The following is a 17,912-nucleotide window of genomic DNA, read 5'->3' on the forward strand; positions in this document are numbered from 1 at the left end:
GACCATGCACCCTCACAGCATCTCCACTCACCTCCTCAGCTCCATGGTGCCCTCAGCACGCAAGGGCTGCTGGGGGACCAGCTGCCGAAAATCAAAGGTCAGGATCCGCTGGGGCTCAGAGAGGCTGCGGCAGGGGTACTCCCACAGTGGGTGTGGCTCCGCTTCCTTGCTCTCCCGGAAATCCAGGGCAGACTGAGAGGAGAAGGAGCTTTGGGGGTGTGCACCCCCCCCACCACACAGGCACACTCACCTCCATGACCAGAGTCCCTCAGGGAAAGTGCAGTCAGGTAGGACAGAATGCTCTCCCAGAATGATTCTGGCATCTGGTCATAGCAGCTGGCTTCTCTTTTCCCTGCCTCATGGCAAGTCACCACCTAAGGTTCACTTTTTCCTTTTTAAATGGGGGTGACAATGCATATTCTTGAGCTACTCTGAGGACCAAACACCCCCAGTGGTGAAACATCTGGTGCTTAGGATACTCACCCACCTACTGACACGACACCACAGCTATGAGCACCCTAAGAGAAGGCTCAGAGACTGGGGAGGTGACCTCATAAACAAGCCAGGCCGGGATCTGGGAAAGCACCGGTGTGCAGGTGGAAATGTTGGGGACAGGGGTGGGACAGAGAAGCTGCTTGGAAGAGGTAACGTCAGGCCAGGTCCTGAGGGTCAAAGAGGAGCAAGCAGGGAAGTGTTGAGGTGGGGTGTATACAGGAGTCAAGCAGGGACAGGAAGGGGCAGCACAGGGTGACTGTGCAGGGGACACAGCCAGATTTAGGATCTACACGTTTCCTTGAGCTCTGTGTGGAGGAAGACAGGAGACATCTCAGAGAGAAGAACCTAGGAAAGAGCCTGAGGAGTTTCCAGGGTGGCAGAGAGACCCAGAGCTTGTGTATCTGACATCTCAGCACAAAGATTTCTAGACCCAAGAACAGTCAATGGCCTGCTGTGGAGAAGATGAGATGTAAACAGGAAATATTCATGAGTTTTCTTTTTTACCTTAAAAAAATGTTTAGCTGAGAATGGTAGTGCAGACCTGTAATCCCAGCACTCAGAACGAGGAGGCAGGAGGATGCCTCTAGTTCAAGGCCAGCCTGTGCTACACAATAAGCCCCAGTCTCAAAAATAGTAATAACAACATAACAAAATGTTTAAGCCAGGTGTGGTGGTACACACCTGTAATCCCAGCACTCTGGGAGGCTGAAGCAGGAGAATTCCAAATTTAAACTCAGCCTGGGCAATTTAGGAAGGATCTGTCTCAAAATAAAAATTTAAAGGGGCAGGGGATTTAGCTCAGTGGCACTGCGCCTGCCTTGCAAGTGCAAGGACCTGAGTTTGATCCCCAGTACCAAAAAAAATAATAATAATAATAATAATTAATAAATAAAAATTTTTAAAGTTTGGAGATGTAGCTCAGAGCAAAGGCCCTAGGTACAATTACCAGAGCTGGGGGGGTGGGGTGCACAGCAATCTATGTTCACACAAAAAAATATACACTGAACAATAAGCAAAAGAGAGCAAAAGGTCACCACTTTCTACATGCACCACTAACACTGTGGTGTCCATTATCCTACTCACTTTTGTGTGTGTGTGTGTATGGGAATTTTCCTAACCATAAAAACAGACCCATGCCCCTTGCCCTGCTCTCCTCACATGGGCGTGCTATAGCACTCTCCACCTCAGTCCTCAGAGCCACATACCACGGCTGCTGTCATGGCTGCATTGGGTTCTCAGGTGCAGATCCTGGTGCTCATCCACTGCTATTGAACATTCAGGTAACTGCCAACATCTACTACACAGATAAGCCTGCAGGGGCCTCCTTACACATGGTTCCCCCAACAGAAAACAAGCTCTGGCACTGGCAGCAATGGTGTGGTAACACACAGACCTTAGGCCAACCAAGATCCCAATTCAGAAGTTACTGTATGAGGCCAGGAAGAGGCCAGGTACACACAACAGTTCTCAGATGAATGCTCATGTGAACCAGCAAAACGGCAGCACCTGACCTTGCTGCCGCAATCAGCAAAGATCTCTGCACACAGCTCTCCACTGCCCAAACCAGGTCCCTGCCAGAGGCCTGTAGCCATATGGCAAGGGCAGTGGGGCAGTGCTTGGAGCTATGCCCCAGCCTACCTTAATCATGTCATCCATAATGTGCACATCGAAGCCTTCACAGTTCCCACAGGGGCTGCGGATCCGCCACAGGTCCTATGAGGAAGATACAGCCTTGTCTACCCAACATGGGCAACAAGAATAAGAGGGTCAGGGGCTGAGGATGTACCTCAGTGGCATCACGCCTGCCTGGCAAGTACAAGGTCCTGAGTTCAATCCCCAGTACCAAAAAAAAAAAAGAGGGCCACAAGCCAACAATAACCAGAGGCTCACCTTGACACTCTTGCACATGTGGGACAGAAGGGCTGTCAGGGACTAAAGGGACACAAAGACCAAAGAGCCAAGGTGGTTTCTGTAACAGACTGGCACAGGAATCTGCAAACTGACATGGTACCATGTCCTCTCCACTATGGGGCCCATCAGCCAGAGCTACCAAGCTATGGTTTTGCACTTGCTGACCAGACTACCCTGAGTACCATTTTGGGGGAGAAAAACTCCGTAAAACAGCTCTGCAAGGCTCAGTGCCTCTAAGCAGAGTATGAGGACAACAAAGAGGGAAAAGCCTAGAAAGATACTCTGGCCCATCCATCTTCCATCTTCTGCTCTAGGACATACACCTGGGAATAAGCTTTCTCCTCTACAGCCTCTCTTTGGCCATGAGAACACAACTCACAGGGAAATCTGGTCAGGTAATAACACAAAAGAAATGCTAGAAATTAAGTGGTAGAGCCAGTAAGCTACCAACAGATAGAGTCATTTTATAAAAGAAATATCAAATGCAATTCATTCTACATTTCAAGTTAAAAGCATTTTGAAATCCTTTTAATGAAAAAATGTCTTTCTCAAAATGACTTTCTGACTGTGGTTCTGCTTTGATGAGAAAATTAAAATGAAGCTTTTCAATTTCTTCTTGCATAAAAGAGCTGACTCCCTATCTCAGAATGCTTTAACAACTAGAGCCTCCACTCTTTAACAAGAGCAGAGTGAGCCACACAGCATGTCTTCTGAAATACTTAATTTATATTTTTTAATTATTCTGATAAGCCTCAATTGTAAAATGACAACACTCAGTCATTTCCATTTCTTATGTCAAATTACTGCTTTTTAAAAAGGCAAGCTTCTTCTATTCAGCCTGGCAGTATGCTAATGCAGGAAAGAAAGGCCCAGTCATCAAGGCCCAAGTTGTTCCATCTGTACCCAAGGTCTCTGCAAGAAAACAGGCTCCCGCCCTCCTCCTGCTTTTGCTTTTTGCAAAGCTCTTTGGGTGGCCTACCCTGAACTCCACAACCATGGCATGCAGCGAGGCAGCCTGGGGCATCACCACAGCACCAGGCCCCAGGTGCTGGTCCACAGCGGTCCGGACATACCAGAAGTACAGGTTGTGCCACGGCAGCAAGCTGGTGGTGAAGAAGGGCTCACCCAAGAGGAGGGAGACCTGGTGACCAGAAAGGAGGAAGAACCTGGGTATCATAAGCACTCAATGGATAAGTAAATGGCAGGTCACCAGTTTCACGGGAACATCAAAGTAACTGGCCATTTATTCATTCACTTTCTCACTCAGTCAACAGGCAACCATGACAGGCCTGTGCCTGCCCTTGAGGATACAAAGATTAGGGAGATGTGAGTCCTGCTCTTGAGGGTGTATAGTGGAAGAGGGGCACAGACACTGGGGGATGGGGACTATCCTAATCTGACAAGAGCAATGCAGGAGGAGAGGGAAGAGAACCAGAAAAGGCTTCTAGAATGGCATCCTGCCAACCCTCACTTCTAGCTACATCACCACAGCTTCTCAGTGCTGTTCGAACTCTCATTCTTACTAGGCTAGAGCACCACACAAGTAGGGATCCTTGCACAGTGCCTGGCCGGTGTGGATGTTCAGAACCATTTGTTGAGAAAACAAATCCATGACGAGGAGTCACAAAAGCCAAAGAGTAAGTGCTAAGTGAAAGAAGTCAGTCACAAAGAGGCATATATGGTATAACTTCTTTAGCTTCTTTTTTTGTAGTACTGGGGATTAAACCCAGCTCCTTGCACAGCTAGGTAAGTGCCTTACCCAAACCCTATATGATGCCATTTATATGAAATGTGCCGAAGCAGCAAATCTAGAGAAACAGAAGTAGCTTAGTGGCTGCCTCATGCAGGAAAAACTGGGAACAAATGGAGAGTGGCCACTAATGGAAATAGTGTTTTTAGTGTAATAAAAAATGTTCTCAAATTGGTCCAGTTATGGTTGTACAACCTTATGAATTGTATACTTTAGTGAACTATACAACATGTAGCTTATATCTCAATAAAGCTTTTTTTTACCTTTTGTTTTTTTGAGACAGGGTCTCACTGTGTAGTTCAGGCTGACCCTGAACTCACTATGTAGTCCAGGCTGGCCTTGAACTTGTGGCAATTCTCCTGCCTCACCCTGCCAAATGCTGGGATTCCAAGTATGTGCCACCATACTTGGCGAGCTGTTATTTTTAAAAAGGCATGAAGATGGGCCGGGGATTTAGCTCAGTGGTTTTGCTGCCTGCTGCACAAGTGCAAGGACCCGAGTTCGATCCCCAGTACAAAAAAAAAAAAAAAAAAAGTGTGAGGGAAAATGGGCAAGAGACTTGAACAGACATTTCACCAAATAAAATACTGTATATGGATAGCTAATATAGTACATGAAAAGATGCTCAAGATCATTAGTCATCAGGCAAATACAAATTAAAACTACAATGAGACATCACTGCACACACACTAAAATGGCTATACAAAAAAAAGAGGCAATACTAAGTGTTGACCAGAACTGTGAGAAACTGGAACTCTCATATCCTATTGATAGGGATATATTGCAGCCACCTTTAACCTATGCCTAGGTATCTGCCTAAGAGAACTGAAAACACCCTCACAACCACACACCCATATTCACAGAAGAATTATTCAAAATAAGACAAAAACTGGAAAGAATCTAAATGTCCATCAATAAGTGGACAGATAAACAAAAAGTGCCATATCCATACACTGGAATATTATTCAGCATTAAAAAGGAACAAAATAGGCCAACCACAGTGGTTCACGTCTGTAATCCCTGCATTTGGAAGGCTGAGGCAGGAGTCATAACAAGTTCAAGGCCAGCCTGGGATACACAATGAGTTCAAGGCCAGCCTGGACTAAAAAAAGAAACTGCCTCAAAAGAAATAAAAATAAAGAGGAAAAAATAGCCAGGCACAGTGGCACAAGCCTGTGATTCCAGCATTCTGAGAGCTGAGGGAGAAAGATTGCAAATTCAAGCCTAACCTGGACAACTTAGTGACTTACTAAGACTCTGTCTCAAAATAAAAAATTTTGGGGCCGGGGATTTAGCTCAGTGGTTTCACCGCCTGCTGCGCAAGCGCAAGGACCCGAGTTCGATCCCCAGTATCAAAAAACAAAACAAACAAACAAAAAAATCTATCAAAATAAAAATTTTTTAAAAGGGCTGGGGATATAGGTCTGTGCAAAGGCCCTCAGTTCAATCTCCAGCACCGAGAAAAAAAAAGGAACAAAATACTGATACACTGATGCATCCTACAACATGGATAAATCTAAGAGACTCTATGCTCAGTGACAAGCCTAATGCAAAAGACTACATATTGCAGTATTTCACTTTTGTGAAAAAACAGATGCATAGATACAGACACCAGAGCAGGGGCTGCCTGGTTCTAAGGGATGCGTGCACTGACTGCAAACAGGCTCCAGGGTATTTGAGGGAAATGTTCTAAAACCAGATCAGATGATAGCTGTATAATTCCTCATGTTTACTAAAAACCACTGAGTTGCATACTTCAAATGGGTTAATTTAAATAGGATGTCAATTATATAGCAATAAAGCTGTGACCAAAAAAAGGCCATAAATGATAAGATTGATGGATGTGTGGATGGATGGACGGATGGATAGATGGATAGACAGGAAAGATGAAAGACAGCTAGTTCCACTTTGGATGAGTCAAATTTGGGGTATTCAAGGAAAAATAACATAAGAGTTTTGAATCAAAAAGGTAAAGAGGGCCAGGCATGGTGGCACATGTGTGTAATCTCAGCACGTAGGAGGCTGAGGCAGGAGGATCGCCACAAGTTTGAGGTCAGACTGGGCTACATAGTTAAGTTCAAAGCCAGCCTGAATTACAGTGTGAGACCTTGTCTCAAAAAACAAAAAAGGTAAAGAGGCCTATCCACATGTTTAATTTTGTTTCTTTGAAACAGTATTCAAATAAAATCTGCAAACTGAGAAAAAAAAAAGAGGCCTACCCACAGCAAAGACCAACTTTCGTGGTCACGCACTGGTATACAGGAAGGGATGTGATCATCTGGAAAGGAAACCCAGCAGGAGAAGGAAGAGGAGGGACAAGGGGAGAGGCCAGGGAACAGCATTAGGGAAGGATAAAGTGAAAGAAGAAACAACTATGAAGGAGATTCAGAAGGAGCAACCAGTAAGGTGAAAGCAAAACCTGGGATGAGGGCCGGGGATTTAGCTCCATGGCACAGCACTTGCCTCAAAATCACATAGTCCTGAGTTCAATCCCCGGTACCAAAAAAAAACCTGGGATGAGCAGTTTCTTAGGGATGAAAAAAGTGAGGTCCCCAGAGTCACAGGGGCCCAAGGACCTGAGCAGCTATAGTGTGCAGGGATACTTGCATTTGAAAACCCTGAGGTCTCTGGTGGGAGCAGTTTCAGGAAGTTTCAGGAAGAACAATTTTGGTAGGGGATGTAAACAGGAAGAAGTGAAGAAAGGGCTGATGTGAAGGTAAAAGAGAGAGGTGCCACATTATGTTCCTCTGACCACAACAGGCTGCCCTGCCCTCACTTGAGCAGAGCAGAGGCCAAGTTCTGACCATAGTTCTGTGTTCATTGGGCCTCTCTATACATGCCTTACCACACACTTCACAGTGGCTGGGTCTCAGCTCACGAGTTACATGGGGGACACCAAGAGGCCCAGAGGACAGGGCAGAGCTGGGACCACCTCAGTGCTGCACTATCCAGCCTGACCAACAAGCTCCTGATTCTCACCTTCTTACCCTCCAGGTCTGCAGATGTTAGCAACTCAGCCCGTTTCTCAATGATACTAATTTTATCTTCCAAGTGGTTAGCCTTGAAGATCTTAGGGAAAAAAAAAGAAACTGTTTATACTAAAGAATTTTTTGGCCCGGGAGGAAAAAACCCTCTTAGGGTATGGTATAGCTCAGGGGTAGAGCACTTGGCTAGCACGCATGTGGACTGAGGTTTCATCTCTAGGACTGAAATCAAAACAATTCTCAAAGCTGCCTTCTCTATTTTGAGTTCTCTGGCCAAATGGCCCTGGAGCACCACTTTCCTTGCTTTGTGGAAACTCCTTTTGAGGGACCTCTTACTGACCAGGAAAGAGGTCATGAGTAAAATGCTATAGCAGCAACACATTTCTCTTGCAGGTACATAGCAGGACCTAGCAACAGGCTTGCAGTTCTGGTGGAGGTGGGTTACCCCCCAGAGAGGAAATCAAACATATTTCTGCCAGGGAAAGAAATACCCTCTCCAGTGAGGCTACAAGCAGTGACTCCCTGGGCACTGTTGTCCCATTCAACTCTATAGCTGCAAAGACCTTAGTTTTATGTGAAATAAAAAGAAAAGCCCAAACTACTTCAGGCACAAAAACCAACACATGCTGGGGATTTAGCTCAGTGGTTCTGCCGCCTGCCTTGCAGGTGCAAGGTCCCAAGTTCGATCCCTGTTACCTTAAAAAAAACCAATGCAGAGTCCAAACATTTGCTTCTACTTTAATGTCAGCCCAAGAGTGCTTCCAGGCCAGCTCTCCAGGGAGGCACTACACTGCAAAGGAGGGTTCTCTATGTACCAGATACTTCTCCCAGTTCCTCGGTACCAATGCTGCTGCAAAGTAATCCATCCCAGACTAAGGAAGGAAGGCCTCACACACACCCTTGTTAATTCAGTAACAACAATTATCACTTACTTTTTTCATCAGTTCATGGGAAGCTGCTGAACTCTCGATTGTAAATACCTAAAGAGAACACCATGCTATGAGTTACTATGGATGCACTTAACTGAGGAAGAAATACTAGATAAAAATGTGATGAGACCATTCCAAGGCAGAAGTCACTGCCTAAACAACTGTCTCTGCTCAATACCTACCTAGGACAGCACCCACACTAGGCACTGACCCCAGCAAGGTGGCCGACTCAACCCAAGCTGCAGTTAGTTATGTGGGTCTACCTATTACCTGCCTCCTGCTGGCACATGGCAAGCAGGAGAATCCCTGAATCCCTAAGTCCCCGGACTAAGCACACTGCACACAATAGCTACACTTGCAAAAAGTTTTGATCACAGGGGCCAGGGATTTAGCTCAGTGGTTCTGCTGCTTGCCTCACAAGCATAAGGACCCCAGTTTGATCCCCGGTACCAAAAAAAAAAAGTTTTGATATCAGAGCTGTGTACCTGGACCATGCAATGTCCTAACTTTAGAACTGACCTTTAAAAAGTGAAGAAAAGAGAGACAGACACACAGATAGGCCAACCTTAGGAGGCCCAGTACCTGCTCTGCCCCAAGGTAATGGGCCAACATGGAGAGCAGACTGCCATCACTGATGCAGAGACAGACACTGTCTGGCATCAGCACCTGTGGGGAAAATGCAGGCTCAGCACTGTTTTCTTGGTTTAGCAGGAGATTCTTGCTGGCAAACTGAGAAACACTTCCGATTCCCCAACCCCACCCACACAGATTCTGACTGTTAAATCATTACAGGCCTCTTCCTATCCTCCCCACCACCGGGCTGGATCCTCCTGTGCCCATACAGTAACCTGTTGCCATCTTACTCAGGTCTCCTCCCCCGACCAGTGCCCACTGCCAGGAAGCCCTCCTTAATCCAACTAGAAGGTCTGGATGAAGGTGTGGCCCACTTGCAAAAAGGCTTTGACAGGTTTCTTTGCTGTCTGGTCCATTTGTTTTCAAATGACTCCTCAAAGCCTGAGTGCCCTTATGGGTCAAAGATTCCTTGGAGAGAAACTCAGGACAGCTTGGATCCTTCCTCCCTCTGACAAATGCATGCAGGGGCACACATGCATATGTCTTCCTATACATAACACACAACTCCAAGGGGTCCAGAGACCCCTTCCATACCACAAATGAGGCTCCCAGGCTAAGCTCTCCACTACAGCCAGCAAGGAGCAAAGATTTTTCAGGCCAAAGTTTCACAATCACATTTACGTTTTAGAACATTTTTGATAGACACAACAGCTAAAAATAGGAAAAGGGTGAGGGTAGTCATAGGGCTCACCCATGTCAACTGCCGGTAACCACAAAGGCAAGGTGTCCAGCAGGGCAAGTGCAGACTGTGGGAAGGCTCCAACGGAGCTCCCAGAGGAGCAGAAAATAAGCCCTGCTGAATTCTAAAACAACTCTCTGGCTCTCTAGCAACCTCCCCACAATGAGCCAGCCAAAGCCACACAAATGTGAGAGCACAGAAACAAAATCAGCAAATCAGAAATAGAGTGCCAAAGTCCATGGAACCCAAGGGGCTCCACACTTACAGTCCTCAGGGCCTGGGCGTACTGATCATTTCTGCCCTGATCATTGATCTCTCCAAACCGAGGACGATTCCAGAGCAGGTGAGCTTGGCAGTCACATACGGGGCGCATTTGTTGAACTCTCCCATTCTCTTCAGGGCTAGGCCAGGAGATAAAGACATACACAGATGATGAGATAACCCGTTAGACAACAGAGAGCATGAGGGATGGCACAGGGACCTGCCTAGCAGAACTTGACCTGGTGACCTGGACCTTCAATAGGTCTCTAGCAGGCAAGAGTCTGGACACTTGCTCTTGAATGGGTACTGGAGGTTTCAGGGCCCTCTGATTGCTGAGTTTTCATGTATGTCTATTCCAAATGGAGTCCAGCACCTGTAACAGTCTCTTCTGAGAACACATAAATAGGTACTGATGTACCCAGTCACAGACCTTTCTTATTTTATTCCATTCAGATATAAATCTGCCCACTCCTGTCACTACTGGGTCTGCATATGGGGAACTTACATCTGTACTGTCTCTAAGGCCCAGACCCCACCCCTGTGAAGTGCAGGCATACCAGGTCCTCTGAAGGCTGTACCACACACAGTAGTCATCATGGTGGGCTACCAGGCAGAGGGCTACACCTTGTACAATGGGCTCCTCTTGTGGCAGGAAGTATACACACTGCATCCAGTGGTCCCGCCACTGAAATGGAGAATAGAAAGCCAGCTGTCACCAAGCTGCAAGAGCTATGCTTTAAATCCTGAAGCCAAAAGACAGGGCAAATATCAGTTTGCAGGGAGACATGGTATAGACTACAGCTGACTACTGTGGCAAAGGGATAAAGAAAAAATTTACAAAAGGAAAGGATGGAAACAAAGTCTTTGTAAATAGGTAGAGGTGGAGGGGTTGAAGGGAGGGTAGGGGAATGAGGAAAAGATAAGAACCAAGATATATTATGTAAGGGTACAAATTCCCAATGATGAATGTCATCATATTATATACCTAAAATGTACCAATAAACTTTTTCTTTTGGTACTGGGGATCGACCTCAGGACTTTGTGCTTGCAAGGCAGGCTCAGTGCCACTGAGTTAAATCCCTGGCCCAATACCAATAAGCTCAATGAAAAAAAAAAATTATCGGAAGCTGGAGGTAAGCTAGAGGTATAGTTCAGAGGTACAGCATCTGTCTCCCTTGCACAAGGCCTTCAGTTCAATTCCCCAACACCACAACAAAACAAAACAAAATGAAATGAAACAAACAAACAAAACCAACAGGAGGTAGAAAGAATCTATCTTCCATATAACACCACTGGTTTTTCTAATTCTCTGGTTTTCAGAAGGCAAATCATGGGGCTTTTGGACCTCCATGATCCACATAAGCTGATTCCCATAATAAATATCCTCTTATGCATAAAAAGAAAAAGACAAAATTTGCAAATTAGAGAGGATAGTAGCCCAAAAGCTTGCTGGAACCCTGCTGGCTTTAGGAAGACACTACGTGGTCTTCCAGAGTGGCTCAGGAGAGGGAACAGTGCAGGCTCCAGTACCTATACACAGAGCACCACCAATGCTCTTTCTTCAATGTGTTGGGCTATGCACCACTTCTCATTTGAAGGCAGAATTCTCTGGCTCCCAACCAAGATTTAATCATATTCCGCAGGCTATAACACATTCAGAATTTAGTCTTGTCTTCTAAGTGACTTCAAAACACAAAAAGGTCAAACAAAATGCATAAAACCTAACTGATACTGGGAAAAAACAAAAGCTACTACACACATTTGGAGACAAGGCAATTTTGTTTTGAACCATATATGAAATAATTTATGAAATTACTATTAATGTTCTTAGGTGTGCTAACGGTTATTTTGCTTATGCCAAAGATTGTTTTATTTTTAGCAGATATATGTCAAGGTATTTAAGAGTAAAGTGCCAGGGGCCGAGGATTTAGCTCAGTAGTTCCAGCGCCTGCCTCGCAAGCGCAAAGTCCTGATCCCTGGCACCAAAAAAAAAAGAACACAAGAGTAAAGTGCCAGATGTCTGCAACTTATTTTTAAATGATTTAGCAAGAAACTGTGTGTATGAAGAGGAAGAGCTGTACACAGAGAGAGTAATGAAGGGAGAGAGGCAGAGTGGGAGGAAGGGAGAAATAAAGCAAATGTTGGTAATCAGTAAACTTAAGTGAAGGGATTATCAGTTTCCATTTTTGTTTACTCTGGTTTTACAATTTTTCCACATAAAAAGAAGGGAAGATGATACAAAAAAGTTTACTAGGATATTCTAAATTGTGCGATATGGTTTATATTGATTTATAGTTAACTCCCCAATGCTGGGGATCAAATCCAGGGTTCATGTACTGCTAGATAAATGATCTACCACAGAGCTACATCCCAACCCCAGCATCAGCCTTTTAGCTATGTTGATCTTTACTATAAATCCTAATATAGGGAGATATGTTCACATAAATATGCATATCACAAAATTATACTAGCAAAAAACTGGAACCAAATGTCCAGCAGCTCATAAATTGGTATGTATATGCAGAATATTCAGACTTTTAAAATGATAAAGACTATGATATAGCATCAAAGAAAAGTTAAGAACTGACAAAAGCCCACATCTGGAAAGAGAAAGGATGAATGCCCTAAAAAGTAGATGCTTACAACAACTCTAATGAGATGTTCATTCTGTCATCCTCAGGAACTAAGGGAAACTTGGCCCTGTGAAAGTCTTAAGAGGTTGGCTGCCAGGCATGATATCTGTAATCCCAGCATTCAGGAGCCTGAGGCAGGAGGACTGCTCAGAGTTTGAGACCAGCCTGGGTCTCAAACCAGTGAGTTCAAGGCCAGTATGAACTACAGACATTTAGACCTTGTCTAAAAAAAAAAGCTTGGCCCCTGCCAGCACAAGGGAGGTGAGCTGCTCCCCACACACAAGAGGAAGCTTTTGGGCCGTCATACCACCCCCACCAGCACACGGAAGGTGAGCTGCTCCCAGCGCACAAGAGGAGGCTTCCGAGCCACCGTACCACCACCAGCACACAGGAGGTGAGCAACATGGGGGCCAGCAGCACCCCCAACCCCACCCGTCGAAATGAGAAGACACATAAACAAGTCTCAAAACCAGACTTCTAGATCACCTACAGCAACCCCAAAGGGAAACAAGATGGAACACTCTGATACTCAACCACCTGGACTCCCTGAACTGGCAACAAAAGAGGACCTGGAAAAAATGAAATAGAAATAATGTCTCAGATAACAGCAGAGATTGTGCTCATAGTGCAAGACATGATTAATAAATCTAGAGAGGAGCTCAGGAACATGATGGAATCCCAACATAGGAAACAAATGGAATCCATAAAACAGATGCAAACAGATTTCTAGGAGATTAAAAACTCCATTAAAAGTCTATGAGCAGAATGAGCCAATGTGAGGACAGAATTTCAAATATAGAAGATAAGATTGCAATTAGTGACCAGGAAAAGAAAAATTGCTTTAAAATTGTAAGGGACCACAAGAAATCAATCCAGCAGCTGCTAGACGATGCAAAGAATAACATAAGACTGACTGGAGTCAATGAAGAAACAGGAGACAGTGCAGACAACATAAACAAAACTGTTCACAGAAGTGATGGCAGAAAATTTCCCAAGCAGGGGAAAAGAACTTGACATACAGATAAGGGAGGACTCCAACTAGCCTTGATCAAAAAAAATCTACACATGGGCATATAATTGTTAAGATTCCAGAAAGCCAACAGAAGAACAAAGTTCTATAAGCACTTAAAGAAACAAATCACATACAAAGGAAAGCCCATCAGAATCACAGCAGACTTCTCAATGCAAACCCTCAAGGCAAGAAGAGCTTGTAGTGATGTATTTCGAGCCCTCAAGGAAAACAGCCTCCAACCCAGATTGATGTACCCTGAAAAATTATCTTCCAAAATTGATGAAGAAATAAGATACTTTCATGACAAAGAGCACCTTAGGAACTTCATGAATACCAAACCAGCACTCCAAAAAATTTTAGACAATATCCTAGGAAAAGACAACGAGGATCACAACCCCAGGAAGCCTAGCAGAATGAATCCGTCAGGCGTGACAAGAGATTAAATGCAAAGGGGGAGAATCCAACAAAAAAAAAGTCATGACAATGATAAGTCAATATGTATGAGATATAACCATCAATGTTAATGGTCTCAATTCACCAATCAAAAGAAACAGACTGGCAAAATGGGTCAAGAAGCAAGATCCAACAATATGCTGCATACAAGAAACACATTTAATTCAAAAAGAAACTCACAGTCTGCAAGTTAAAGGGTAGAAAACAACACTTCATGTGACAGGAACTCAAACAAAAAAGCAGGAGTAGCTATCCTCTTTTCAGATCAAGTGGATTTCAAACAAAAATCTGAAACACTCTGGTCCCAAGAATTTCAGATAAGGGATACTTAACTTGTATGTACAAATCTATTGTGAACATGTGTTTTCATTCCTCTCAAGTAAAAACTTAAGAACAGGACTGTTGGTTCTTAACAGTAATACAAGAAATTTCTATATTGTTTTCCAAAATGGTTTTATCATTTTACATTTACATTAGCAGTATTAGAAAGTTCTAACTGGTTCACACCTAAGCTGACATTTGTTCTTTTAAACCCTTTAACTTCACCTCTCTAATGAGTGTATAATTCAATCTTGTTATTGTACTGATTAGTATTTTTCTGATTCTAGTGTTGCACACCTTTCCTTGTGCTGTACAGGCTATTTATCATCTTCTAGTGTCTACTTTTTAATTGGGTTATCTATTAATGAGCTGCAAGATTTCTTTATATATTCTGGTCATAGGTTATATGCATTATAAATATGGTCTAAGGACTTTTCATTTTAACGATGGCATTTAAAGTTCTAAATTTTGATGGAGTCTCATTTATCAATTTTTTTCTTTTATACGTCATGTTTTTTATATCCTAGGAAATTCTTGCCTACTCTAAATTCATAAACATTTTCCCTTATAATTTCTTCTTAAAGTTTTATAGTTTTAGTCTTTCATATTTAGGTGCATAGAACCTTTCAAGTTGTTTTCATGTATGTAAATAAAGGGTTGAGGTTACTTGTTTATATACGGATACCAGGTATTCTAGTACCATTTGCTGAAAACACTATCTTTTCCTCTGCTCTTGAACTGAGTTTATGTTCTATAAAATGTTAATGTTAAATAACCTTTCAAAACTCAGTGGACCATACATGTGTGGTTTTATTTCTAGATTCTCTGTTTTATTCCAATGATCTATGTGTCTTTCCTTACACCAACACTGCCTTGATGACTGTTGCTTTAGAAGAAGTCTTAAAATTAGGTACTAAATGTCTTCCAACACTGTTTTTTTTTTTCTTTTTACTTTTCTAGATCCTTTGTACCCCTACATAACTTTTAAATTTCAATATCCAATTCTTCATTTATACCAAGTATACACAGACCTGAATTTTTATATACACCTCATGTTTTCCAATCCTGCTAAATTCAAATACAAGTTCTAGGGGCTCCTAGAGATTTCTTAGTATTTTCTCTGTAGATGATCATTTCATCTACATATAAAGATTTTGCTTCTACCTTCCCAATCCTATGTTAATTGTGTCTTTTTATTGCCAGACTATTTTGGTTTGGGCCTATGTTTCAAAGTTTAATGGACAGATGAAGAGTAGGCATATATGCCCTTGTTCCCCGCCCTAGGGAGAAAGCATTGTATCTTCTCCATTCATATAAGGCATTTTTGCTGCAAGTATGGAGTACATGTCTTTGATCTGTTGAGAAGGTTGTTCTACTTCTAGTCTCCTGATAGCTTTTACCATGAACAGTTGTAGAATTTAGTGCAATACTTTTTCTCCAACTACTGACAGGATCATATGGCTTCTTCCTTTCCTCTGTTAAAATGGTGACTTTTGGGGGTGGATCTTCCAAAGCTGAACCAACACTGCCATCCCTATAATAAAACTACTTTCTACATACTGCAAGATTTGACTTCTAATTGTTTCGTTAAACAAATTTCTATCTATGTGCATACTTTTTTCTTCTATTATCTTTATCCAGTTTTAGGATTAGCACAATGTTGATTCCCTAAAATGAGGGGAGAAGTGTTCCTTCTTTTTTCTGCTTTAAATGTTTGATATAATTTATCAGTTAAAATGTATACGAGCCTGTTGTTGTCATATAAGTAGGTTTTCAAGCTAGGAATATACTTTCTTTAATAGGTGCTATTCAAATTTTATATTTCCTCCAGAGTTAGTTTCATTAATTTGTCTTCCAAGTTACTTCTTAGAAGTTGTCAAATTTATTCCAAAAAAGATTTTTGTAATATTGTTTCTATATCCTTTTAAATTCTGTAAAATCTGTGGTAATGTCTCCTAGATCTTAATATTGTAATTTAAAAAATGTATAACTGATATTGTGTAACAGGAAGAAAAGGTCTAAAAGAGCAGGGGAATTGGGAGGGGTAGGGGAAGGGAAAAAAGGGAAAGGAAAAAATATGAGAAGAGGAAAAAAATGGAAACAAAGTCTTTGCAAATAGGGAAGGGTGGAGGGGGTAAAGGGAGGGCAGGGGAAGGGGAAAAAAATAAGAACCAAGATACTCATGTAATGGTACAAGATCCCAATGATGAATGTAACTGTATTTTATACCTAAAATATACCAATAAATTTAATGGAAAAAAAAAAAGCTTGGGTAAGCACATAAGCAAATGAAATCTGAGACCTGTCCCACTTGTCAGGGACACATCTCACCCCATCTGGTCTTGAATATAAGAAAACAACAGGTAAGTCTGACAAAAAGGCAGGTATCTGAAATATTTATTGGAACAGAAAAGATAGAAAATTAAAACCCAACCAGATATGTTCTGGAAGAAACATACAATAACAAGGAGGAAAAACCAGGTTTTCTTAAACCTATTATTTATTCCTATACTAAACAGATTTAGCTGAGAACAGGAAAGGCCTTCCTTGACCCCTCTTGTGGTCCTAGGGGACTTCCCTGTCATCCTTCCCTCCCATATTCTCCACACAGGGAAGCTCCCAGGTCCTAAGGCTCACGAGCTAGTGATAGAACCCCTGTCCCATGGTAAGAGAGGCTAAATGGGATCCAAAGCCGTTTTGTGAATTCATAAAGGAGATTAGTTAGCAGCTTTCAAATTCCTAACCGTCCAAAAGTTGTCATTGGTACAGAAAGGACACAGACCCATAATCAAAAGACCTAGGGACCAGATAACCTCCATTCTTCCTGGACAAAAGGCCCTGAACCCATCCTTGAGCTTGCTGAGTCTCAGTTTGGGTACTACTGTGGGTACCCAGTATGTCTTAATGACTACACATTCAGGAGAAAATATACAGTAGTGTTGTGAAGATATGAAAATAAAAAGCATCAACATTTTATTATCAAAATCACACACATGTGCATGCACACGCATATACATATTTTGCCTGCAGAGGGCCAAGGTTGCACAGAGGGAAGTTGGCACATACTAGCTGACCCAAGCCAGTGTGGGGCCAGGCAACTGAAAGGGAGAGGGAGGCTAAGGAGTCCACAGGCCCAGCTGACTGACAGCAATCCCATGGTAGTCATGCCCCTTTACCTAAACAATAACTCAGGAACTAGGGTGCAAAGGAGCTGCTGTGAATATTTCCTCCTTGAAGCTGTATACAAAACATATCAGATAACTGCAACAATACCCCCCCAAAAAACTCAGCAAGCTGTCTCCAGGAAGCAGCGAAGGGCAGCTGGACCCTAGGTCTTCTGACTGTGGGTCCTGTGTCCTTTCTCCACCAGTGAGAGGACCGTGTATACTATAGCCAGTGGTCAATCAAAACAAAAGCCAGTGACAACACCAGAGATGAGGCTTGAGACATCCAAGGGTAGAGAGGGAAGGTTTTATTTCTTGGCCCTGAAATATCTTTCTTATTTTTTCTTCTGTTGAGTGTGTGGGCTGAGGATACATAATTCATGTACATGAGAGAAAATTCAAATAATACAAGGATGTATGGAAAAAAACAAGCTTCCTCTAAACCCTTAACCTCTCCCAAGTGCCCCTCCCAAACACCACTTTTACCAAATTCTGTGAATTCTTCCAAAGATATCCTTATACATACACTACAAAGAACTATATACTCATAACCACATGCATTCTTACTCTTACTAACACCAATGCCAGCATATCACAACAGTTCTGAAACTTACTTCTTTGTTTCATTTAATAATACATCCTGGAGCTTGTTCATTAGTGCCTAGAGTGCTACCTTGTCCACTGAAA

At 43.0% G+C, this 17,912-nt stretch overlaps 1 protein-coding gene across 5 annotated transcripts in view; it reads right to left on the bottom strand.

Annotated features, from left to right (window-relative positions):
- Prmt7 (protein arginine methyltransferase 7) overlaps positions 1 to 17,912 on the bottom strand; it is a 67,820-nt gene that overhangs the window by 1,311 nt on the left and 48,597 nt on the right. For 4 of the 5 annotated variants that reach the window (XM_021256797.2, XM_004842973.3, XM_021256802.1 and 1 more), the window contains 8 exons: positions 10,200 to 10,327; positions 9,647 to 9,782; positions 8,652 to 8,735; positions 8,073 to 8,120; positions 7,136 to 7,225; positions 3,386 to 3,547; positions 2,134 to 2,208; positions 32 to 192 (listed from right to left, as the gene is read on the bottom strand). In XM_021256797.2, coding sequence (XP_021112456.2) covers positions 32 to 192; positions 2,134 to 2,208; positions 3,386 to 3,547; positions 7,136 to 7,225; positions 8,073 to 8,120; positions 8,652 to 8,735; positions 9,647 to 9,782; positions 10,200 to 10,327 — 884 coding nt within the window. The remainder of the gene's footprint in view (positions 1 to 31; positions 193 to 2,133; positions 2,209 to 3,385; positions 3,548 to 7,135; positions 7,226 to 8,072; positions 8,121 to 8,651; positions 8,736 to 9,646; positions 9,783 to 10,199; positions 10,328 to 17,912) is intronic. The other variant, XM_013071530.3, reaches the window with a different exon arrangement.

The sequence above is a fragment of the Heterocephalus glaber genome, unplaced genomic scaffold (genome assembly GCF_053883595.1).
Source record: "Heterocephalus glaber isolate CG9 unplaced genomic scaffold, H.glaber_assembly_v1.0 deba00000071, whole genome shotgun sequence".
NCBI lineage: Eukaryota > Metazoa > Chordata > Mammalia > Rodentia > Bathyergidae > Heterocephalus > Heterocephalus glaber.